The sequence below is a fragment of the Patiria miniata genome, unplaced genomic scaffold (genome assembly GCF_015706575.1).
Source record: "Patiria miniata isolate m_02_andy unplaced genomic scaffold, ASM1570657v1 HiC_scaffold_3, whole genome shotgun sequence".
In the NCBI taxonomy this organism is placed as follows: Eukaryota; Metazoa; Echinodermata; class Asteroidea; order Valvatida; family Asterinidae; genus Patiria; species Patiria miniata.
In genome coordinates, this window is record NW_024037069.1 from 20,133,732 (window position 1) to 20,161,343 (window position 27,612).

Sequence of the window (27,612 nt, forward strand, 5' to 3'; positions counted from 1 at the left end):
GCGCCATTTTGTATGGGCTGCCGTAAGCGCATACATTGAAGCCGTGGTTGGCAACATATTTTTCCAAAAAAGTCCTAATAACGCCATCAACACATAATAAAAAGGCATGTGTAGGAATTATTTTGTAGCTTTGTTGAAAATGTTGTATTTTCAAGTATCAAATAATATTTTGGTGATCTGTAATAACTCTTCTTCATTTTTGCAGTGTCGGACCTTCCATAGTTTTGCAGGCCGTGGTTTGCAAAAATGCAGTTTGCCAACCAAGCGCAGAAAGGTCTATTAAAAAGTAACTTTGTAGCGCGCGCTCCGAAGAGAAGCTGGTTGATTGCAATGAACTGATGAGGGCGCTGTTTAGGAATTTAGTCTAAGAAATGACTCGACGGATGCAGGCCATAAAATGGGCCATACAATCGCCAACGCGGGCCAAAACACAATTTGTATGCCCTCAATTTGTTTGCTATATTAGAGCATGTCGTGGGCCATGAACTTGAGGGGTTGTAAAAAAAAGGAAGGATGGAAGCCGTGATCAGGACTGCGACATTGTATTTCTGTGAAATTTAGATGACGATGACCAGAGCAGGCTAGTCGAAACGTTAAACCAAAGACAAGTCCTTTTAGAACTCCGCCAGCAGGACTGTTCTTATCAGAACTAAAAACTACTCAGCGAAATTTGATAATAAGCAGGACTCGACAAGTTCTTATCAGAACTAAACATCTAGGCCTATTGAGCGAAAGTAGTTATTACCACATATGGTGTTACCTAGAAATGTTAAACTAAAAAAACACCCCTAAATTTAACAGAAAATGAAGGATGATGATTGAAATAAGCTTTAATTTGATGGGTCTCAAACACCTTGGAGAGTTATGAGTATTTTTCCTGATCTTGAGAAGCGGGGGTGTTTATTTGCTGGTCTGCAACCTTACAGACAAAGAAAGTCCCTTGACCTTTGGGATTTTATATCTCGGATACTGATATAACTCTCAGCACTTTATTTTTAAACCATAGTTTTTGTTCCAGCTCTGGATAGTTTGCTTATCGGATGTATTTCTGATAGACGTGGGTGACAAATAACCATTTTTCTTTTTTTTACCATAAATGTCCAAGTGAGTTTTATAATGCAATAGACGTACATGCATTCGACATCTCTATGCGGACCCCTAGTAACAGTACCGACTAAATGTTCTCACAGTACGTTAATTGAATTTGCATGTTTGAAAAACATATTTTAGTTTTGTGTACTGAATAAGTACCTGGTAAATTACATTTTAAATAGTGCCGTACCTTTTTTGTTACACAATTTTGTTTTAAAACAAGTGCAAGTGCACAATAAGCTCTGGCTGGAGCTTTAAAATGCGACGCTGGAACATGCGACGCCAATGGCACATATTGATCACCATACTTTTGGTCAATTTTCGGGACAGACATACAGACAGACACAAGGACAGACCGACAGACAGAACGAGCGACCGCCAAGCGACATGTAGAAGCTCTGCCAGAGCTTAAAAATGGAAAACCTAACTGGTTGGCACTATTTCACCACTTGGCGGCGTCCTTTATATACCAGTGATTGGCAACCGAAGGCGTTATTTATGAAAGAATGAGGGCGCTGTTACAACGCCATATTCTGGGTACAAACAGTAAAAATATAAATTAATTTAAAAATTAGAAGATCTTTAAAATGTATTTTGTACTTGTACGTCACAACCATGAATTAACTTACGTTTCTAAGCCCAAAATGACGTCATGACAGCGCCCTCATCCGTGGGAGCCCTTAATAATCTGTTATTGGCATTTTATTTATATTTTACATATATTCTGTAAGCTAGACCGTTTAGAATTCGGTCCAATTACTTTCGCTCTGGGATGAAAACTAGGCTACTATTTCAGCGTTGGTACCTGGTGCCATTCACCAGCAAACATGCAACATTCGTTGCTCCCTACGGGTTGCAGACCAGTAAATAAACTGCCATAGACCCCAGTGATAAATACGCCCATTTCCGAAATTCAGGAAAAATACTCACAATTCTCCAAAATGTTTGAGACACCCATGAAATTAAAGCTTATTTCATTATCTTTCACTTTCTGTTCAATGTTTGGGGGTTTATTGATAACTTTTGAGAGGAAATTTTATTCAGTGATGATCACCCCTAAAACTAAAAGTAGTCCTGTAGCCCATCACCATTTTGAAAAAAATGATGCGTTCGCTCCATTGCAGATTGTATGGCCCAATTTCATCAGAATTTCACAGACAAATTTCACAGAGCTCGCAGTCCTGTGCACGGCTTCCACCCTTCTTTTGTTTACAAACCCTCAAGTTTATGGCCCATAAAATGCTCTAATAACAGAAAATGAAGGCATGCACATCGTAATTTGGCCGGCCTGCATGCACTTCTACGTGAAATCAAGAAGACACGATGATGAACTGAACCGTAGGACAAAGCTGCTGGGTTAAGAGAATACTGTTTTTTATTACCCTCAAAATGTTGATTACATAATGTGGCATCCCATCGCGAAAGGAGCTGTAAAGTCGCATGCTGAAGATTCTTTTAAAAGTTGAGCAGCGGGCTAAGACTGTTTCATTCCTCATAAAACACACTTGTTTTCAACCTTCGTTTCAATTAACACTTGTGAGGAAATCGCTATTATATCTTTCAATCGCTTATCAGAGCTTTTTCATGGATTTTTTTTGCAACCTAAAAGTTGTATTTTCCACCGATTAGTGCAGCACATTTTCTAAAGAAGTACATTTTAAATAGACAGTGGAACAGGAATGTTATTCATGTTATTTAAAAAATGTTTTCCAATTAGTCTTTGATCTTGAACATGAATCCAAACAAGAATCCCTTAATTAAAAGTAGCTTGAAAGTTGAGCAAATTGTATGCTGCTCATGAAAATTCAACCATTTTTGAATCTCTCAGCTTCTGACTTTAAAGTCCTTTGCGTTGGATCGACGATCACCCATAACAATTAAGAATACGTAAGCCCTATGTATATTTTTTTATGATGTAATATAAGAAAGAAAGGTATTTTCAACTAAATATCAAACATTGAAAAATGTGCAAAGTATTACATATATTTTTTCCGTATGCCTAGTTTTGAAATGCAGAATATATATTTCAAACTGGAATATTTATTTTCACCATTCGCCAACATTATGGCAAAATATTATTTTACTTTAGAAATTAATATTCACATAATTCAGCTCAAATCAGCTCAGAGCAAAAGATAAAACCTTGCAAACAAAACCATTTGTTGTTACCCTGGCGAAATCCCAATTCAATTTGTATTAAAGAACAAATGACCGAATTCAGTAAAACAATCTTAATTTGAAAAACCACAAATATTGCATAATTATGGCCTATAGTAAAAACAACAAGTTTAATATCGCGAATTGCACTGATATCCCTTATAAATAAAGCCACTTCCCTATACTTTGGAATACGAAATAAAAATGCAAACGTCTTAAGAAATAAAGGAATTTTTATAATGAAGAGTTAAAAGGGAAACCACAAACCAAGATTTTACCAAATGCAAAGCAAATATATAAACAAAATTAAATTGAAATAATGACACGCACGTTCGTCTGTAACTGTCGTTCTTCATAAATCATTTTTCATCATTTATAATTTAGTATGTGTGCCACATAGGGCTCGGTTCAAATTCATTGTGTTTCTGAAAGTATACTAGCCATATTTTCACATGCCACTTGTCATTTATTAATTTGATGAATGTTGAAAAATGCAAATCGACAGTTTTGTAATAAACGTGGTTTTAATATGTAAGACAGGTTTGAACTCAGTCGGGTGTGTATAATGAAACATGCAATCAGAATTGATTTACTGTTTATGAATTTTAGAGTTTGGAAAACAATTCTCAAAATGGAGATCGAATATCCTCCGATTCTGTTTCGAATAAAAATGGTAACATTTCCAGGATCCATGATTTAATACCCCCGCAGACATCAGCGTATAGACCTGATTCACGAGGAAGCCAATTTTGATCGTGTTCCCTGAATCTTTTTTACAAATTGTAAACTGTTGAATGGGATGGTGCCAGACTATTTTATGATTGGAGTGCGTGCCAAGCCTCAATTTTTTGTAATAAAATGTGGCTTTAAACATTAGAGTATGATTAATTACAAAGGTTAAGTTATTCATCAGAGCAGGCTGGCATTTATTTGTAATGAAGTTTCATTTCATTGCTTTCATTTCTACTCGCAAGTTCCAAAAATGAACAGGTTACCTCGCTTTGTATTTAAAATGGCCGACTCGTGAATAAACTCTATAGCTACGTCTTATATGAAAACGAATGGAATGTTAAAAGTACACGATTTACACGAACAATAAACGTCTGTCGAAGTATCGAAACCTTGACGGGTTTGATTACATGTACAGTCGAAAATTGACTTTCACTTGGAGTTTACAGGTTCATTCAAGGCTATTCCTTTTTACACTTGAATTACTATGAAAATGAAGATTTCATCAAGTGTACTAAGACTTATAGTCACGATTATAATTATTACATAAGACCTGATGCCTGAAGTGCGCGCAGCAAGAATCTTTTGGCGCTGTTCTTGTAGAGTCCCAATACCATTTTGTTCTCTATTTCAAGATATTGAAACCAACTCTGTCATCCACACAGATTCTGATCATTGTCATACAATTCAAATATCTGACGTTGGCAAAACACACAAAAGGTTTATGCTGGTTTGATACGAAGATGAAAACATTCTATATAATTGCAAAAGAAGCTAATGAACGATATAAACATGAAAAACCTCTGTGTCCAACGAAATGTATTGCAAGCGCATTAGAAAATATTGATTATTGGTTTCTACTTGCGATTAATAACGAATCATTATCACTGTGCTTTCTAGCTCTCTTGTCATAGAAAATGTCTTGCTCTACACTATTTAGACTATACAATTTCATGTTCAACTGTATCCCTACAAAATGGTTGAAGCCAAACAATTGTTGAAGCTAAAAATGGTTGAATCTATGATACTATTTCGGCTAAGAATATACAGAAGAAAGTTCAGAAAGATCGAAAGAAAAGTTTCCAGAGTTTGACGATGCGACTGGTATTTCCATCAGGATTTGGTTGCCCCGAAGCCCTTTGTAATGTTGATAGGGTTGAGCGCTGTACAAACCAAGGATATAGCATACCTATACATCAAGGAAAAAAAATTCTTTGACCTTCAAAAGCATGATATTTCGCTGTAAACCCTCATGCTACGCATGTATTCTATAACTGTGCACCAGGTGTTTTTTTATTTCAAATTTGAGGGGGGGGGGGGGGCCAAGGGGGGCACTTGCCCCCCCCCCCCCCCCCGGAAAACGAGAAAAAAAAGGAGAAAGAGGTGCGAAGCCATATTGCTGTTAATGCTCCCCTGCTCACGCTCGGAAAAATGATAATTGAGAATGTAATGAAAAGAAAAAGTTAAGGAACTTTGGGGGAAAATTTGCTTTGCCCCCCCCCCTGGAAAAAATCCTGGCGACGCCCATGGTGGTGGCCTAGGGCTCATGCTAACGAAGATCTGTTCCTGAGTGGTGACTATAACAGTGCTTTAAATTCTTACCTTAATCCTTTACTGCGAAAAACCTGCAGGAAAAAAAAAATACCGAATATAATAGGAAGATAATGGTAATTTTGTGGAGGGACAGAGGCACAAATCAAAAACATTCTGGTCAGCGACATAATCAACAAGCGCAAACTTACAATGTATCGGCATACTCTGAGAATGCCTCCTGAAAGATACCCCAACTTGATAATTAGAGGGCAAGTCAAAGGCAAAAGACCAACAGGGGCTCCAAGGAAAAGATGGTTAGACCAAGTAAGTAGAGGAGGTTCTTACAAAGATGGACATCTCTATGGAGAATGCACAAGAACTTGCGCAGGACCGAGAGAAATGGAGAGCAGGCTGCAGCCCTACCCATCATGACTGACGGTGGGAGGATGTAAGCATGTAGGCCTAAGCTTCACAACCTTCTTTTTAAGGACGAGTAGATGTGGGAACTAAAGGGGTCCTACCCTTTAACAAGATGATGGCCGTGCTTTGTACGTGTCCCCACAGAAATGTTAAATTGAAATTAAGTATTGGGAGACCTCCGCGCCATTCGCACACAGGAGCCGTGTCCTTCTCTGGCTCTTGCGATTAGATCAAAACAGCGCCCTCTGTAGTTCCTGCACAGAGTCATATAGCCTGGAGTAAACTAAACAATAAAGTTCGACTTCTACGGGTAACTTACTTTTCCATTTCCTGCCGTTCCAATCTTTTGTCGTCGTTTGAATCTAACATCTTCAGCTAAGAGAAGGAGAAAAAGGGGGGGGGATCCCTTTATTTCTAGATCTGTCTTCAAAAGCACAACACTTCAACATATCTAAAGTAGATGGCAGTCCATGCATAGACTTGCAATATTTTTTTGTGTGTTTTGTTTTGTGAGTCAATTTTAAATTTGTTTTCATATTTACCAGGGCGTCTGCATATTTTTCTAAAGAGGGTTCAGTAACTTTTCCCTCGGGTAGAACATCTCGGAGAAACTTCTGCAGAGCGAGAGAGAGAAAATACAACTCCTATTATTGTCAAGATGAATACGGCCAGCTAAACATGCGCCAGGAGAATTTACAAAACTGATGTCCGCATTATATAGAAAAGCTCCCTGGATGGACCTTTAGTAAGAAGTATGCATCTGCAGGATTAGATTCGTTCATGCGCCGGATTGCGTCTTAAACCTCATTTGATATTCCCAAGTGAACACCATGTGGGCTGCAAGATCACCTTGTAGATTTCAAATGACGCATTTTGAAATTTGATCCTCACATCATTATGGAGCATGTGCGGAGGGTCTGGACCCGTCTGAAGTGTTTATGCAAGGCAGAGGACTAGGATTCCCCAAACTGCTCTGCAGTGTCAAAAACTGGCATCCGTATTTGGCGAATTTAGCCAATTGTTTGTTATATTTTTAGCGATAACACCTACACATTGCCAACGGTGGGATTGCCCCAGCAGATTTGATTCATGAATAATTTGCTACTTTAATATCGAAGAAGCAAGCAGATTATGTCATGAGGATGCGCCGGAGGGATTATTGCTCCACATACAGCCCAGTATCTCGTGTATGACATGCGGTTTTGTTGGTATTTCAGATTTCCCCCCAGAAATCAGGCAAATAAATTTGTACGAAATCCCTCAATTCCGATATTTCCCTTTCCCTAAAACTTGATTGTAAACCCCTTGTTTTAGCTTGACGAAAAGTTTCACAATTTTCTGGGGAAAAAATGGGTTGCATAAAAAAACTTCAAACTGTCTTCTTTTTAAATTTGTTTTTATAGAACCTTGCCCATAAGGGAGAATTCTACTGCAATGCTTTCAACAAAAAGGCGAAACAACGTAACAAAATCAACGAATGATTTAATATTCATAACTTTGTGTGAAACGTTCATTTCAGTAAGTCCACTCTAAACCATACCTTTAGTTCTCCCGAGTCAATGTATCCATTACCATCATTGTCGTACTTCTTCCAGATCTATTCAAAAGGTAAAAACATACTCTTATTACAACCAAATATTCCTTGAGTTTTGTAGGCCGATATTGCGACCTAGTAAAAACCGGATTGCGTGGGTTTACATGACATAATATACTAAATATATATAATTGAGGTACCATTTTACTCTTATCAAAGGTTTTCCCCTCGGTATCAAATGAGCTTACCCATAGGCATACTCAACGACTGTTCCAAATTATGTCAAACCTGCATTGTTGGGTCATTTCATTCAGTAGCATAGCCCGGGGCGAAATTTCTTTTCCCAAACTAGAGCGGACAATATCAAAAGAGGGCGCTCTCTCTGCGTTATGCATATTCATGATGTCCAGGGCTTTTAGAGAATAAGTTATATAACAAGGAATAATAGTGTTTAAATCACCGACGGTTGGCAGCTGATTCGTGGACTGGTTGGAAGAAGTCATGACTTAATTCTAATCAGGTGATCCGAGTTCGAATCTATTTTTACGTTTTGAATAAGTAAAATGATGAAGGAACATTTCTCACAAGACGTAAAGCCTATAATTATTGGGTTTGTGTTGTGGAGAACAAGGCATTAGATATGCATGTAATGGACAATCAGAAGATGGGAAGCGGATGTCGTTTGGGAAAAAAGATTCGCAGCCCGGGGGGGGGGGGGGGTGCAGAGTGGCAGAATGCAACGGGCTAGAAATTTTAAAAGCAACATTTTCAAACCGGGACGCCGATAGAAGCAAACGGATTACATATGCATAATAGGTAACCGGATGAAATTCTGTTTTTGCAACTGGCAAGTAAAACACTGGCTATGTACGCAGCTGACTTCACTCGAGAAAATTGAACAATGTCTAGCCTATGCATAAAGTCAACACCTCAAATTTCTATGCATGGTCATGTTCTCCAGCTCAATCTCTTCAGACCGTAAGACTGTAATCAATCATGAAAACTTCGTGCAGTAACCCCGGATTTTGTCCTTAATTTGGCCAACGCATTTTGAAAAGTTCAATTACGGCTTTGACATCCGCCATCACGCGTGACTGGTCTTTAATCAAGTCGCCCGTACGATGTGCTAACAGTCTGGGACTGTCTCAAACAATATAATTTTACATATGTTTATATGTCTAAATGATGGATATTTCAAAGGGGCTTCCAACCTATTTCGTGAACGAACAGTAATCGAGAGAGATGCTTTTCAAAATACGATGTGAAAGTTTAAAATCATTTGGAGGCATTGGAAGAAAATTCACTTTCGTTGTGATTAGGTTTGATATTACAGAAAGTTCTCTTTATCACATTTTGTTTCAGGATATTGGGATGAACGTCTGTCTGAAATAGTTGGGAAAATTACAAAGTGAATAGACCCTTCCCGCCTGTCAATCAAACAGTACACACTGACCAATTAAATCACGAATTGTGGCCAGGTGACCACGGTATATCAATCAAACTCGGTCACAAGCATGGTGAGAAATGTACACAAACCAAATGTGGGCGGGGCCAAATCTGGAACGGTCCCTTTAGGATGAATGGTCTTTCGTTCTTTTACCTTTTCGAACTCGGCTCTGGTTCGCTTGCAGTCCTGGGTTTTCAGGATCAGTTTGAAGTTCTCCTCTTGGTTCAGGATCTCTGCTAGCTACAAAATGACAAATTCAAAACAAAACAATTTCTATAAATTTTCACTGAAAGCGGTCACGACTTCAACCCATGTCAATAATTCAAATTTTCGATGAAAGTTTTAAACAGCTTTGCAGGTATGACATAAGGAAAAAACATTTCAATAACTACACAGCAGAAAATATTATAAGCATTTTTTGCGCTGATTTTAAGTACAGCTGAAAATTAGCCACAACGCACTTTGTGCATGTTCATAAATTGAACATGAAAAGTGATACAAACTGGAGGTTATAAGCCAAAAGAATATGCCTTACAAAAGATGAGCGTTGTGTGCGATAACATCTTTAACAAGCACACGCATTGACTGAGGCCAACTGCAGGGAAAATAGCGACATGAATTCAGCTGCAAAATCCTAATGAGCAGCTTGCATGACACACGTTCATTAATATCTGTCAAGTTTGGCGTATGCATCCAGTCCGACCACTCTTTAATTTCTTCTGACGTGTTTATTCATGAGAGTGCTGGCATGAACTACAAGGTAGGCCTATATCCCCGACGGGAAAGTTCAGGGGAAAGTTGCGCATAATTGCCTTGCTTTCCCCGGGTTATAACATTTGGTCGTACACGTTTCCTAATTATACAACGGGTCTTAAAATAACATTTCTCGGAAACGCAAAATTCAAAGTCTTTCACGAAGACAAAACAAGCACGAACCAAATTCTTCATCTTTATTCAAGAAATCCATCAATCGCTCATACGATTCCTCTGCTTGATTAAAGTCACTTCAGCACATACTGCTATGAAGTATTCTTATCTTGCATTGGAGTGTAGTAGGTTTACTTCAGAATAAGATGAGAAAATATGATTTGATATCATTTAGTTTCAATAAGTTTGTGAGTTAATTGAGGCCAATATAAGCAACTACTGAGAGGAATCTTGAATATACATCAGAAAAACAAGGTGAAAAGCAGGCCCATTTTGGCAAAATACATCTGAAGACGTGACTGGAGCATTGCGTATGTGCTCCTTGTTTTTGTTTGTTTGTGTTTTTGTTTTGTTTTTACTATGATTTGAATATTCTGATGTCTTGGACTAAACACCCTTAGACTTCATTACCATTACATATCACACCGGGGAAATAGAATACAAATATAATGAGTTGGGTGCATTTTGTATTCGTATACCGAATTTTCAGTGTAAACATTTAAGAAATATTCATCATTATTAACGGCAAAGATGGAAAAGGGAATTTCGAAATCCCATCCATTCATAAATTCTTTATTTTGCAAGGTGATACGCTTGAATAAAACTGTGCTAGGAATATATACTTGTACTATTCTAACACTCGGTTTAGACGCACCGTTCACAAAGCAATACTTGATACAGATCGAGCTATCATCTTAAGGGTAACGTTCTAACGCTTGGTACAAATGCACCATATTTGTTTCACATTCAAACGTTCCGCTATATGCAGAAACGTACTATTCAAAGTCAGTTGCACAGATCAAACGTTTGGTAGAAACGCACCGTTCTAACGCTGGGTAAAAGCATGATATATCATTTTTGCCATAACATTCAAACGCTTGCAACAACGCCCCGTTCTAACTCTCTCTAAATTATGCACCGCGTGTTTAACTGCGCATACTTCTTAAACCAAGCTCATAAATCACACAGCGGGTTGGTTCATTAACGATGCGGTGCCGGAAACTCAATGAATTAACAACAGCCCCCTTGTGGGCCCCGTGGTAAATTACGTATACATTTTAATGACACCGCAAGGCAGCCTGATTTTTAATTAAGACGCTCGAGTGATCTTGCTTGAATTCATAAGACTCGCGCCTTGAATGCTCAAAGAAATAGGCAGGTACCGTCATCTAAAAAAAGTCCGAGGTGACATCGGAATCAAACTCATCTTTCCAGAACATCAACGTCAACATATGGTGCGCATAATTAGAAAGAAGCTAAGCAAATAACGCTCGACTTGTTTCAGACATGTTTTACACCTTTCAAGAATTGTGCCCGAGTCGGAGGAAGTTTCACCGATGTTTTGGTGTGTTATTCAAAGTTTTGGGGTTTTTGTTATCTTAAAATTACTAAGAAGTAAGCCTTTCACTCAAGTTTCACTCGTTATTAATTATGGTATATGTCTGATAGTTTTAGCGAATATTTAACTTACAATTATTATAGTATACTGCCTCTTTTACGTTCTGTTGGAGGGGAGATTACATATATTTCTTTAAAATATAATTCATGAAAGAAAGGGTAGCCCTTCAAATTAGAATTAGTGCCAAAAAAAAGAAGAAACACACCTTTGAAACTTAAGACAATTTGTTTTTACAATAAGAAACATAAAACCGAAATTATTACATCCGCCTAGGAGGTTATGTTTTCATCGGATTTGGTTAGTTTGTTGGTTGGTTGGTTGGTTTGTCTGTTAACAAAATAACTTTAAAAATATATATGGACGGATTTGCATGAATTTTTTTTTAGGGGTGGTCCTTGGTACAAGTACAAATCGATTAGATTTTGGAAGTGCTCTGGATCTGCGCCATTTGTGCGAGTATTTCTTGTGGGTGTACTGACAATATGGCGGCCGGGGAATTGTTTAACCTTGGTGGGAGGCTTGCGCTCTCTGAGTGCTTTCTAGTTTGATTATAGATTCCATTTCCATTTTTTTGTATGAGAAGAGTTCACTACTACTTTATGTATCCCACTGACCAAAGAACCTTGAGGAAAATCAAGAGGAATGGTCGCGTGTCATTTGCAGTTACTAACCCCTCATTACCAACCTCAGTAAAAGAAGACACTAATTTATCTCCAGTATCGCTTCTAAAACAAGAGGCGCTAAATCATGCATTATTAAATGGCCCCATGGTGATCTCATATTCAATATCGCGGTCAGCAGTAATGAGCAAGTCACCCGACGTAATCCCCTCTCGCCAACAATCTGATAATAAGCCTCGGTGTCAGCAGTTTTAAATTTTAAATGACCGGTCCCGTCAAGTCCCTTGTCACTTTATCCAAGTAAACCACCCTGGTGCCATTATTAAAAGATGCCTTACTATCTTCAGTAGATAGCATTATACGATTGTAATTGGTGAGTTATTACCTTCCCTTTTTGTTGCTTGGTTGGTTGGTTGGTTGGTTGGTTGATTTGTCTGTTACCAAAATAAATCAAAAAGGTACGGACGGATTCGCATTAAATTTGTTTAGGGGTGGTCCTTGATACAAGTACAAATCGATAAGATTTTGGAAGTGATCCGGATCTGGGTCTGGATCAAGTTTTTTTTAAAGGATTCTTCACCATTTATGTGAGTATTTCGTTTGGGTGTACTGACAATATGGCGGGGAAATTGTTTAGCCTTGGTGGAGGTTTGCGCCCCCTGAGTGCTTTTTAGTTATCTATTAAAAGTCTCCATCATTAAATACTTTGGCAAAGAGCCTTTGAACCAACGTGCCAATAATTGTATTGAAGGGGGAAAAATCACTAAAATCAATACTCGGATCTGTCATTCTGACCCGGCGAGTGTTTTCCACTTTCATCCAAAGTCAGTCTTATTTTTTTTTGCTCTGGTCTGGTAACCCGCCTACTCAACCTCTTGTTCTAATTATGGCCGTAGGCTAACATTGAGAAAAACTGTCAAGTGCAGCTGCTGCCCTATCGTGCCCAGGGCTGAAACCCGATCCTTCGTCCTGTCGTCACTTCTTCGCTGCCTCGTCCCGGCTGTCGCACCGGTTTTATGTGACGAAACTGCTCATAGCCGAAAAAACCCAAATTTTTGTGCAATTCGCTGAATCTCTCTCCGCCCCTACATTGATAATTTGATTCAGACAACTTTACGATGTCGCAACATGATGATGTTCATGAAATATTTTAAATTTGGCCATCTTTTTTTATTGTACGTTTTGGGGACGTAGGCCTATCTTCAGTCCGACGACTCATAGGTCCGACGCCTCATAAGTCCGAAATTTCGGACTTATGAGGCGTCGGACTTATGAGGCACAAATTCCGCCTCATAGGTCCGACGCCTCATAAGTCCGACGCCTCATAAGTCCGACAATGGACAAATGTTGTTTCGGACTTATGAGGCGTCGGATATGTGAGGCGTCGGACTTATGAGCGGACCCCTGTGTTTTGATAGAACATTGATTTAATACATGTATTAAAGGTAAACAAAAAAATACAAACAATTAAGGCCATTAACAAAGTTATGGCAACAGCAGCTACGCTTCAGAAACGGTGGGTGTCATTACAGCTATAACAGTAATGCATTGTGCATCGAGTTCAAAATAATGTTGGCCTATACCTTGAATTTTCTTAAAGTGGAGACCATATAGGCTTCGATTTGACAACATCTCTTTTATCTCTCCGAGTTTAAAATCAATGAAAGAGGATTCCTGGCCTTGAAACTTGTAACAAAATAGAACTGAAAATAATTTATATCCAGTGTACCTTTAACCCAGCTAGAACCGACCCAAGGAACGCAGTAAGTAAAATCATTAACCGGCTTGCGAGTCACGCCCATCTGCTCTATGGAAGTCATATTAATTGTATTATTAGCTCAGACACGATGCTCATATTGTAACGGATACCGAAGACAGGTGTTCATAGTAGTTTATAATGGGTTATCGATCCAAGAGGCGGATGGCGCATCTTGAAATCTTCTCCGGCAGCTCAATTAATTCTAGTCCGTTATGACATTTTGTCGGCGGAAAATTAGGCGTCGCGTTCCACCTCGAATCGAACAGCGTTGAAAGCTGTTTCTTGTTCACGTTGCGGCTCATAATTTACTTGATTCGTTAAAAAGTCTATAACTAAACAATCGTGTCGATGTCGTCAATTCATATGATTTGTTGACGGAATATTGAACTCGAGATTAAACTTGTCCTCAACGAAAACATTTCAGATTGCTATGAGGACAAAGGATATTTCATGGCGTCTTTGGGTTATATTTATTCGAGTTTTCTTTCAGCTCTTCTCGTTTTATTGATACAGTTTTCAACTGAGAACTCTTAAATGGAAGCTCATTGTCCTAGCTCTCTAGCCAATCTTTTGTTCGGCATCCTGATTGCACAGCATACCATTCGCTTACATAAACACAAACCTTCGCTTTTATATTTCAGTTGCCATGGAAACCATCCCGGAATTTTAAAATTGCAAAGGAAAGTGCATAAGCACGAGAGTAATTTATAATATTCGCTCGTTTGTTTTTTCCAGACATCGTCATTGCCCACAGCGGCTTGATAAGCAGCAAGCACTGGAATGCCCATAACGACAACTCAATAACAGCATTCTCAACCTTCGCTCTTTTTTAAGGACATGAATATGAAATGTTTTTAAATCCGGTCATACGGTAAAGGCGTATAGCGTTCAGCAAGATGATAGTTTATCTTTGCTGTTTTGTTAAAAAAAAATTGGAAGACAAGAAGCCACAGATTTTGCCCAATTAAAGAAATGCTCCAGGCAAACAGCTTGAAGTAATGTGGTGACTTTAAGGGACAAATCTTATCGGTAGTATTGTCCGAGTTCATCTTGCGGATGAAGCTTGAATAAAGATATCCCTCTGAATCATTAATGACGCAGGCGATAACGTATAGGGCGCTGCCAGCGCGCCGGAGTATAAATGATTCAAGATTATGCAGGTGGATTGGATATCGTGTTTCCCGCATTCAGACCCGCGCCTAAAACACTAATGCATATATTACTTGTCTTATATCAGGATACTTTCATACCCCGTCTTGGCAGATATAAATGAGACGTCGAGACAGTGATGTTATGAATAATATTCTGCTCCAAAGAAATAACAGTTCACCTTTTTATTGTTATATTAGGAAAAGAGGTTTCACGATTCATCGAAATACCCAGAGTCCGTATTATCCGCTCCTCATAAAATTATACCTAAAATAACTGAACTCAATTCACAGCAGTTTGAAAAATAAATACATACATGAAAATGAAGTCTTTTCGTGCACTTTTTCTGAATGAAAACTCATTTGTAGGCCAATGCTTTCTTCAAAAGGTACTGAACAAAAATACAACATACGAGATTTTTATAACACTTTAAGAAACTCATCATTGTTTACTATAGAGACCAGATTCAATTTTGCCGAAGTATTTTTCAGGTTTCGTTTTCATGGCACAAATTATTGTTCAAAATCCATTCTAAATGGTACATTATTGATTTTTTGAGGGGAAAGCTGTCTTTTCCATATCGACCGAGATGCAATAAACTTTCGTCGGCTAGACAGGCCTGCATTACTAAAGCACAAGTTAACATCGTCATGCGCAACGGACTGATGCGAGAGATCGAGATCGAGTTAGCATCAGGCCCCGGCCGCTATTTTTCTTCTGCAACCAAGTATAGTTAATACACATGCGTGAAACATATCACGTGATTGACATGATATATCACGTGATTAATGAGAATTTTTTTTTTGGGGGGGGGGGGGTTATTGCTGGTAGTTTCCGGATATACTGGACGCCGTTAGTTCGACTTACCATGCGTGTAACATATCACATGATTGAAATGATAAACCACGTGATCAATGAGATTGTGTGGTAAGTGCTGGTAGTTTCTGGATCTGGGCGCTGTAAGTTCGAGTTCCAGTGCGTTAAACATATCACGTGATTGCAATGATAGCGTGATTTGAAATTTTGCGGCTAGTGCTGGTAGTTTCTGGATATGGGCGCTGTGTTCGAATTCCAGTGCGTAAAACATATCGCGTGATTGCAACGATATATTACGTGATTTTAGATTTTGTGGCTGGTGCCAGTAGTTTCTGGATATTCGGCTCGTTAGTGTTACGTCACTTCAGTTTATACCACGCTCACTGCCCATTATGTAGCATCGGAACCATTGGAACCGGAAGTTAACGCAACTTGCGTCTTTATTCCAATGGCCGCTATACTAGTCATCAGTGGTGCGCGCGCGTTTATGACGTTTTTACAAGCGAACCGGATACTGGACGCCGTAGGTTCGAGTTCTAGAGCGTCAAACATATCACGTGATTGATATGATATATCACGTGATTTGAGAGTTTGTGGTTAGTGCTGGTAGTTTCTGGATATACTGGACGCTAGTGCGTAAAACATGTCACGTGATTGAAATGAAATATCACGTGATTTGAGATTTTGCGGCTAGTGCTGGTATTTTCTGGAAATGCTGGACGCTGTAAGTTCGAATTCCAAGGGCGTCATTTTCTTGCTATTTTTTCACAACCAAAAATACTATTTCCTTCTTTTTATTTCCGATTTATGGCTTAGGAGTTGTTATGTGGTTTTTTTTTTGCTCGATCGTCCCAGAGGGGTCAGCCGTAGTCTTTATACCTAAAAAAACTCAAACACTGACTCTCTGACTGACTGTCTCTTTGACTTAGCCCAATTCTCGGCTTGGGAAGAGTGCCGGGGAGTGCTTTCATATAGGATTACCCAGTAATATGCTAAATCCGGCCCGCTGTGTACACCAGACGCAGTGAATAGCCATTATGTATCAACTGAATAGAACTTTGGGCGCAGTGAATCCCGTCCTGTTTGGGTGCATACCTATGTTCCCCAATATGTTCCCCAGTACCTATGTTCCCCAACCCTAACCCTAAGGATTTTTGGGAACATAGGTATTGGGAACATCGGGCAGATCCCTCTTGTTTTAAGGGAATACATGCGCATCATGGTTAGTGACCATACTTGGTTGCAAGAAAAAGTGTATGTCTGACTGGCATGCAGTACCCGCACATTTCTGCTCCCAGCGTCTAATCCGCTTAGCACGCCCGGCCGCCTCGAGTCAATGTCACCCGTCACTGCTCACCAGGCAAAATTGTGTTTTGCTTTTGCCTGAAGAAGGTAGGAAGAAACCTTGAAGTCACTCGGCCGTTCCCCGCGATCGGATGAGTCGTTACGCGTTCCCCTCAACGGCTTTTTATCAGACGACAGGTAAACATAACTAATGACATAGGAGGCTCACATTTGTATAAACGAAGGACGCGAACAATTGTTTAAAAAAAAAATGTACGGTCGAATTACAGCTTTGCCAAAAATGAAATCTCCATTGAACATTACATTCCAATTTGGATCCTCATTTTTGCATTTTTGTTTTCACTTTGCAGCAAGTCTGTTAACAATGCAAATTATTTTGTTTATGAAAGAATTTACATTCAAATTGGTTGAAACGGATCAATTGTGATTTACATTGCAAGTTAAAAAAACATGTATGAAGCGAACAGCTGTGTGTAAAGTATCATCTCCCTTGATCATTCCATTCCAACTCGGACTCTTTTTATTTTATTTTTTTTAATTTTTTTTTTAAGTTTACTTATTTGCTATGCTCGCAATGTCCATTACATTCTTATTTATGAAGTTGAGTGCCCCCATTTGCATTGTAATGGCTTGAAACGGATCCTGCCGCCATCAACCGCATGTATAATATCTGAGTGTATCTGACAAGATCATCAGATAATAAACGAGTATAACTCGCGGCGAGCCATGTATTAATATATCTGTGGGGCATGAGAGGTAGGGGCGCGAATCCGACATGTCTGTCAAGACCGCATACAGGAGTATATCTTGGGGCCAAAAAAAGGGGAGATGTTGCAGAAATTCCAAAATGCTGCTTAAAGCAACACGATCATATATTTCCTGAAGAGTTGTTTTGTTATTCCCTTAGGTCTTCGCAATTTGATATTTAGAAGAAAAAAGTGTCAAGCCAGGGAGAGTGAAATAATTCCAAGCGCAGTCGAAGAAAGAAATCAATATCCTCATCACTTCTCTCCCAAAGACAGTCCTTATATTTTCACTCGTCATTTTGTATTCTTTGCATAATACTATTAACACAAATCGATATTTTTTTTCCCTTCGGGTTTATCACTGTTCAATGTCATGTGGATATTGCATTTCATTATTTCTCAAATTGCCTTGCCTGATAATTCAATCTCGAGTTCATGTATAATAGATGTTGTTCCGAGTACATGTTTATAATAAAAACATGTTTTAAGCCTGTAATCGTATTTTCTATAAGACCTAATTCGATCAGTGCCACGCCAAATGTTCCATAGCTGGGGTACAAGAAATCCATTTTCTTGTAATCAATACCACACATGGTGCGATCCATAGCTGGTTAAATTTAACATAAGTGGTTTCCACCCTCAGTTTTGCAGCTTAGCTACGCCCCTTTCGCATTCTCACAACTAATTCAAAACCTATATCAGGCTCGATCGTGAAGATTACCAAACGAATATTCAAAAAAAGAAGAAGGAATTTAAGCCCATTGTCTGCTGTAAAAGCTAACCACGAACAAGACTTAATATTTAATCCGTACACAATACCGCCAAGGTTGCCAACACAGTATGAAGAAGTAAATGTAGTACTACAACGTTGCAACAACCTTACATATTTTAACTGTGAGATAATATATTTCTTTAGTTGAAAATGCTGGTACCCTTTAGGTAAATATATTTTTTACCACACAACGAAGCTGCATATTTTCGTTACATTTGGATTGTTTCTTTCAAACGCATACAATATTGCTTCAATTTTACTGGTTGAAATAATACTTAACCTGAAAAAAGAAGATATATAATGGTACATGTTACGTGTTGTTACATAAAACAATGGAATTTTCAAAATGTATTTTAAAGTCAGTTATTCGTGTATTCTCTGCTGCTTACATTTCTCATTTGGTATGGAAATAAATGTGAGTTTTAACTGAACTGAATTGAATTGAATTGAGTGATACAATGTCGAGCACATCGATTCATGCATGCAATTCACTTTGTTATTTTGACATTTACAAATTCATATTCCGCTTACACTTCAAACACCTGCTGTATGCGTTTCCTTGAAAATTAAGAAAAAAATAGTTCGAGACGAAAAGAATGTTGGTTTTTGCAAATGTCAAACCTGGACATTTCCTTCCCATCAGAAAAACAAAAATCGTTCTGGTTAATTGGCCTTTAAGTCAATTTCCTTATAGGAGGTTGCTCATTCAAGTAATGTGATTATACATGAATGACTATCGGCGCTTTGCTAAATTGCTGCCGTTAACATGTGGCATTTTCAGTTTGCGCGCGTGGTATAATGAAACGGGCACTCTCGCCAATTTACATGCATACACAGCTCGGGTGGGCATTGTAAATTTGTCATCTGACCGTAGAGTCACACTCTATGGGTATAACACCGTTGCGTTAACGCCCTTCGAGAGGTTGCAGATGTACTTTTTTTACGAGCATTGTGTGACATTTTGGTACGAGGGACAATTTTTCATACATAAATATACCAAATAAGCGATACAAATCACGACTATTCGGGTACAAGAACGTTAACGTGAGTACAACCTGTGAATTTTCAAGACTGACTGGGCAAAGTGTGCAACCACATCTCGTAATAAGTAGAGTGGCACCCCGGGTTTTGGAAGTGAAACATTACCATATAGACTATGAATGGATAGCTTTCAGGCAGGCAATGGGCAAATAGTGCTGCATTGCACTGTCGAACGGTTTTGCGAAAACTTTACCACAAAGCAGCAAAACATGTACCATCACATGATATTATTTGGTCTTGCATATATCCGCAAAAGGGTTTATGATAATTATCCGTATACCTACTGTCAGTTATAGTCTACATTGTTTTAGTTTGAATACAACGTAATATACCATAGAGCAAGGAACAGATGCTGGCGAAACCCAGTAGTAGGCCGGGGACCAGTGGGGTGTGTTTGTTGCACTTCATTTCTCCAATCAGGCCCGTGAAACTAAACGATTGCAACGGTGTTTGGTATACCGTCTTTACTGTAAAGGATTGTTTTAAGGATCTTCCAGATTTAGGAGGGAAATAAGTGGAAAGTCTACATATACGTTATTAGTGTCACAAAATTGCGATAAGTTACCATTGAGCTCCAAGATTTCTGTACGCGAGATGTAAGAGCTGAAACTCTCAAAAGTTCAAGGCACTTTCTCGACTGATTTATGAAAGCAATTTTCTGCTAATTATCCCATTGACATACGGGGTGTGCGAGGTCACAAATGCAATATTGCAATTTGCTTGCCCTTAAAAAAAAAACCTGTCAACCCCAATATGAAATGGACATGAGCCATTTTTTTTTTGACAATTAGCCTTTCCAGTCTTCAGATCCCGTTTTCCCCTTTGATGTCTAGCTTTTCATATCTTTTATCCCGACTGCTACACGAGCCTTTATACGTGTAATCCTTTTTCCCCTGATGAATAAAACGATCACAACTCTGCCTTGAACTCATACACTCCCATGTGTCATCATCCAGAATATTGCTAGGTCAGTATACCGTACTGTAATTAAACTTGGGGCCCGACACGTTGAAGGTAATTAACTCGGGGGGGGGGGGGGGGGGGGGGGGATTATCCTGCACGATCTGCGGGGAGAGCACCGATAGCATTCGTTTCTCTATACTTGCACCTTGACCAGAATGGAGCCATCCCTATTCACGCGATATTATCTCCTCAAATGACACAGCATCAGTGTTGACAATCGACCGCTATTTTTAATCGACGCCGACATCCCTTCTATCTTGTGCGGGTTGATACTCCATAGTCAATGTCGTGTAAAGTAATCATTTTTTTTCCCTCCATGAAAGCAAGTGAACCATGGCATAACGCCGACGACACAATTATCAAATTGCTCTCTCGTTGAAGAATTCGGTTGTGCATGTGAAGGGTTCTTACTGATACAAATTCAGATGTCTTTTCGGCATAAAATGGACAAGACCAACAATGCATACAAGTGCCGCTACATTATTTAAAATGCAACAAGGAATAATAGCTTTATATTTAGCAAAAGCATAGCAGATAAAATGCCTTGCTTTAAGGAACAAGCACAATGTCTTGATTTTTTTTCTATCCAGCAGGGTTTTTAGACTAAAATAAGAATCATAGTATATAGTAACTAAAAGTCAAGTCCCCAAGTTGTTAAATTCCTAAGAGTAAAACGTCACTCCATTCGAGTGAGGATTCACTCCCACAGTCAGAAACTATAGGGACTATAGAGTGAAATTCATTCAATCGTAAAGATCGAGCTCAGAGCTTAGACTGAAGCGGTTTTCTTCCTGACTATTTACCCTAAAATGTGTAGTCACTCATTTCCCTTTTAGGGATTTAGAGAGTATGAGAGATTTTGGCGTATTCAGCGGGTGAGGATTGGGAGGGGGCGGGAAGGGGTGGGAGTGGCGGTGGAGGGTAGAGAGTTTGGTGGGAGCAACTTGCCCACGTACCCCGGCGGCATTTTCTTTTTAAAGACGGTTTTAAGACGGTTCAGACGTCAAAACAGTAAAGTCTTAAAATGTTGCCTCCCCCCTGCTGGATACGCCGCTGATGAGAGATGATTGTATGTGTGACACCAAGTTTCAATTTCCCCCCTAAGTTTTCAATAAAATGGGCAGACACGAAACAGCCGTTTACATCGATGAAATAGTCGTCGAATCGATCAGGCACGGGCGCGCGATAAAGGTGTTGACGTAGTGTGATATCCTCGGATGACCGGCCTGCAAGCCTCGAGTTGACGGATGTTTGTTCAGCCAGAGAGAATCAAATTCTTCCAATGTTCGTCGCCCGTTTGTCCACAGCATAGTTGAGTTGCCACTTAGTTTCTTAGATACAGTCTTAAAGTGTTGCTCATACTCAGTGTTTGATTTTTGTTTGCTGTAATCGCTATCATTTCAATTTTGGCGCTGCGACACAGAATTAACGCCATGACAACCATGCAAACAGAAAGCCCCCACACTGTTCATATAAAGAGGTCAGGATTCCATGCACATATTGTGGCGGACTAAAATTCTCATGATGGTGTACGAATCTAACACTAAATTGTAAGACGTGAATACATCTAGCATGACGTAGCAACTGAATGGAGTGAAATCATCAAACGATTCTAACAAAATACTCGACAACTCGGCTCTCCTTTGTGTTTTTGTAGATATTTTTTTTTTGGGGGGGGGTACACAAATCGATCAACCTTACCTCTGACATGCCGATTCGCCCATCCTCGTCCTCATCGTACGCACACATGTGTTGCTTGATCATCTCATCAAGCATAGCGGGCGACATTGCCTGTAAAAAAGGAACGAACAACCTCATCATAACTGGGATAGTTCCAGGGTATTATATTTCAGGCAGGATGGGGTGGTGGGTGAAATTCTACCCCTCCAAAGATGTATATAACCCTTCTTGAGAACGGAAAACTCGGCCAACCTGTGTTACTATTTTAGTATGCAATGTGCTAGAACTTGTATACATATGCTTTTTAGGGTTTTTAATACTGTTCGGCCGGGATCTGTTTTGGGGGCACTCAATTTCATCGTGTCTATACTCTCGCCCCTTGCTTCCACAAGCTGAATTTGTACTATCCGTTCTCCGCCCGATAAGATTTATCTCGACTTTTCCCCCTCCTATATCAACATTCGCTGTACAGCACTCTGCTCAAACACTGTTTTGGTGTAAGGGGGTCACTTGGTACTAGACTTCGGCAATGAAGTGACTGGGTAGCATTATATTACCGTTTACAAAGCACTCCCATCTACATGATGCATGTATTGGGCCCGTGGTAACAAATACCTCATTAAATTCAACGAGTTGTGCTTGAGTATGCAGCGTGGTCTAGAGTACCGGTCATCGATGCACCGCGCGGTCTCGAGTATGCGCGCGTACGGTCCAGCAAAGTTTCAGTTCCGTACTTCGGGGGGTCGGTGCCGGAATCAGCTTGCACGGTGTTTGTATTTCATAAGAAATGCAGAGAGAGAGGAGGGAACAAGCACGGCACTATCACATGCTCATATCACTCTCGCTTTTTTACGCACCAGAAAACTAACGGGGAAATGTCTATACTTTACCAAAATATGGTATTTTTGTTTTTTACAATAGAGGGCAATAAATAATTAAAGGGAAGATACAACATTTGCAAACATCACAAAACGAAATGATCGAATTATCACGAAATACCTTACTGGATTGTTAGGGAATGACAGTCTAAAACATTCTGTAAAATCGTGGCTCCTAGTGTGCTGTCATTTTCAAGAAAAATGGGATTTTTCCAACGCTGGTCGGCCGACCAGCGTTGGAGAAAACTGGCTTTTTTAAAAAAAAGTGCTTCTAATTTTTCATAATTAGTTATTCCGTGTTTTCTTTGCTATTGATTACACACCTGTGAAGGGGTACAAGCCTGCTAGACTGATTCTCTGACCTTACAATTCCGCAAAGGTTATACATTGCTCTGTTTCATCTTAAGTGGGGTCAGGGAACCAGACTACAAGAACATGATTGGTTTCCTTGGTTTTTCCAGCATCTACAAGCCCAAATCGTGAAACAAGTCATTTTAACAATATTTGCTATAACATACTAATCCTCCAAATCCATTTATTTCTGAAACTTGCAGCAAAAGCAAATGTTGTACATTCCCTTTAAGCTAAAAAAAGAAGTTTGGATGAAAACGAAACGAGGCTTTGCATGGTTTAGAGTCCTTAACGAATTGTGAATTGACTATTTCTAAAACAGTCTCGTTCCTGGGAAGAACCGTAAGAGGTTAACCCCAGTTTTCAGAACCACCTTACTTTTTTTTTTTTTTAAGATAGCCACTTTATATGGGGCACCCAAAAAACATATCTCAAGGAAAAAATGTTGATTGTTATTTATTTATTTATTTATTTACCGCTGCTGAGGAATCTTTATTCTTCATGACGAAATCTCTGAAGAAATTCGTTAGCTCACTGCCTTCAATGAAGCCATTACCTGTAGAGAATAGCAAAGCAATGCAAAATACTTCAGTCACTTAGGTGATATACTAGTTTTGGTATCAATCTGCAGTTTTGTTTTTAACGATTTGAATCTGCATGCCAATAATTAATTCAATTACTGCAAGGAGCATACAAAATAAACAATTGGAAAGTAATACGGAATACACCATTTACAAATATGCGCACGATACGTGAACGGGTCGATAGGACTGTTTTTTATTAATAAAATATGGTTCAATATAATGGAATAATTTAACACACTATGGTTGAATCAACATATTGATATTCTGTGACATGCAATGTTGCTATTGATGTTAATAAAACCGTGCAGCTAATAATATTTCTTGATGGTGATAATAATAACAGAACCTTTTCCTATTCGTCGTTAAAGAATGTTTCCCAATGTAAATCAGACTTGAATTTACTATTTCTGATGTCAATGAAGATTAAGTACTTTTAACACCATTTAATTTTTTTTTTATTTCTGCCTCAGAGTCTTAATGAAGAAACGGAGAGAACCGTGTGAATACACAGAATGCGAGAATTAAATACTTTGCCAAACTGCAAACTTCGCACGACACAATTTGTAATCCCTAATATTAAAGAACCGTTAAGTCAAAATAGGAAAATAATATTTGAAACAATGTAGGAAATCTTGCTGATAATACATAATTGTTTCTTTTTTTTCGGAATGACAATCCGAGTTCAAAACGTGTGAAGCCTAAATAATCATTTGATTGTAACACCTGCCCTAATTTCTCTTTAAAATTTCCATCCAACAATTGCATGTTATTTGTTAAAAATAGATTCAGATTGAATACTCTGCAATACTCCCAGGCTATATATGTGTTATATCCCACACTTGATATGTGAGAACATGCTAATAATATTCGTATTGTCACAGCACCTGTTGCGCAGAGGAAACTCCCCACACCACGTCATCATTAGACCAAAATAAACAACATTACGTGCACTCTTTGTTTTACCACGCATAAACAGATAAATGCCTCGACAAATTACACATTAACTTCGAACTTTCTGTTTGCCAACCTAGGTGAACAAATACGACTTTAAGTACGGGGCCGTAAACGTTGAGCTAACTCTAAATGGAATGGAATACAGCAAATCACCACATACCATCAGCATCATATTTGTTCCATGTTTCGGCAAAATCTTCCGCCTTCATATTCTCAAATCGCTTCCGCAGATCCATGGCTGTTGCAAATGACAACTCGTCAAGCCGATTGCGAACAAGGAAACTGTGTCGATCAGTAGATCTTGTCGAGCGTGGTCCAGCTGATGAATGCTGCGCGTAGAGTGAGGTTGGACGAAATGACGGTGAGTGTGCGTGCTTTCGTAGTACGATAGCTCAGTAGCGACGCCAAACCGTGCCCAGGTCTGTGTGTTTATGTATTCGCTGCGCATAATATACAGCCGCAAAGATATAGCGCAGGGGAGTTTGGTTATGTAGTATTATTGCTGGGCTGGGCTGCACATGTGGCAGGTGGTTTTGGCATGCAAAGCGCATGCGTGTACACCTTGGTTTTATTTTATTTTAATTTGTTTTTTGAAGGTCGGCTTCTGCCTTGGCACGTTCTGGTATTTAATGGGAATAGAAAACAAAATATGTGGGTAGGTGAAGGGTCCATAAAACTCTGCAAGCATATGTTGTGATGCACAGAATATTATATGTAGGCCTGTGTATCAAATAACTACATACAACTGCAAAGAGAAAGTACATTAACTTCGATTTTACAAAGCTGTGGACAAGGAAAACGCATGACCTATCAATTAATTACATGCATAGGGTGAGTAAAAAAAAAGGAAACCCAAAAGGCAGGACTATTTTCTTAATAAAGTTCTGCATGTAGCACTTTCAAAATCTAGGATACGAAATCCCAATTTATAAGCTTTCTTTCAGTAGGAGAATCATTCAAATCACTTATGTACTATTCAAGTTACGGAATTTAAAACACAACCATCGTTTTAAAAATTCTGTCCACGGATCACAAAAAAGGTGTGTGTTTTTTCAGCAAAACGATTCACACACATCCCTATTTCATTACAAAAAAATTGGTCCTGCCATTTGGGTTTCCTGGGTTTTTTTACTCACCCTGTATATCTAAGTGCATGGATAGGCAAGGATTTTTGTTTCTGTGACGAAAATAGATACAATGTACTAGAAAAAATCGTGAACACAAGGGATAAGGCAGTAGTTAAACATGCATCTTAGACAAAGACGTAGCCTTTCCTTCAAGCCGTTATTGCTCGGTTCACACATCAGCACACTGCTGACAATATTGCCCTTATTTAATATTGGAGGGAAACTTGAAATATGTTGCGAAAATTCATGTCATATATTCCATGGCCCCGAATACACAATGGACAATATCGATTACACGAGGCTTCTGCAAATTTTAACTAATGGCACCATGTGATAAAATGGCGCCAGATGTGCGGTGGATAACCTTCGAATCCCGCGTAAATCGATGCACGTTTTCACACAGTCTACGATACATACAGCCAATCCAAAAATTGAGCCTGACAAAAAAAAAGAATGGTGGACGTGTACAGTCCGATGTATGGGAAGTTTATTTGACCATGAATTAGGTGGTCAGTTGTTGCCTACAAAAGATTGGTGACCCAGAAATTGAGTTTTTGTCGACATGCGTTCCCCCAGTTGATTATTTATTGGTTGAAATTTTATAATTTTTTTTTAAAAACTTTTTTTCCGGAATCGTAATTAAATTGAAATGATAATTTTTAAAGCAGACGATGGGCGAATAATGAATTGGAGAGGGTGGTACCTTGCATGACAAAGGGTTCTCTTGTGTAGAAAGAGAGTAACTTTGATTATATTTTTAATTCAAACATACCTACGAACATGCAGTCGGGTACTGTAACCTGCATTGTAACGTTGTTTGGATATGTTTTAAATTGCTGCTCCATAAACGCTTTTAAACCGTACATTTGTCGATACACATGTTATTATGCCTCTTCAGTTCTAGATTATATCACGTTGAAAAAAAAATATTATCTCAAAACAAGGAAATTTACATTTAAATTCATCCCAGTCTAATCGCTTTCTGTCTTTATTTTAAAATCATTCCTTTTCAAATGACAAATTCAGCGCAGATTGAAATTTACTGTTTAAGTTTAAGATAATAATTTTATGCCCATGAAAAACACACAGAACACCACATGTTTGGCACCAGCGGAATAGTGTACAAAGACTCCCGGTTAAAAGGACAAGAGTTTCACAATTTCCCATCAACGAAGACTATAGTAGCAGGCAGTTATTTTTATTAGCTAAATACATTTATGACATATCCTGAATCAAACATGTGATCATATCACAAGAGTGAGGGCACTATTCTACATATTGAAACAGAGGCAAAATCGCTCGGGCTTCTTTTCAGCTATTAAATCTCAAAATATAATCTATCAAAATAACACGTATAGAGCTCATTTGTTTTATTCTTTTAATCATGAATAATACTAGACAGATGTCATGCGTTGAGGAAAGTAATCCAAATACGAACAAAACTGAAATGGCGCCCTCTGCGTGAATATCCCACTTCACTTTCGTTCACGGGATTAAAGACGCGTTCCCCGTGCTATTTTCGAGTTTCATCCCCCAAAAATGATTACAAGTCACCCCAAGGCTTCACGCCATGTCACACGAGGGCGTTCTGTCATCCAGGGCAATTTCTTCAGTGAACATCATTGAGTT

At 38.9% G+C, this 27,612-nt stretch overlaps 1 protein-coding gene across 1 annotated transcript; it reads right to left on the reverse strand.

The window, feature by feature from the left end:
• Positions 1-2,444: 2,444 nt before the first annotated feature.
• On the reverse strand, positions 2,445-25,338 carry LOC119737993 (calbindin-32-like). The gene is made up of 9 exons (XM_038212692.1): positions 25,017-25,338; positions 23,795-23,874; positions 22,111-22,200; positions 9,066-9,152; positions 7,472-7,528; positions 6,474-6,545; positions 6,251-6,306; positions 5,581-5,603; positions 2,445-5,167 (listed from the first exon to the last, which is right to left on the reverse strand). Exons 1-8 carry the CDS (start codon positions 25,090-25,092, stop codon positions 5,582-5,584), a joined length of 540 nt encoding a protein of 179 aa, XP_038068620.1. The 5' UTR covers positions 25,093-25,338; the 3' UTR covers positions 2,445-5,167; position 5,581.
• Positions 25,339-27,612: the final 2,274 nt, after the last annotated feature.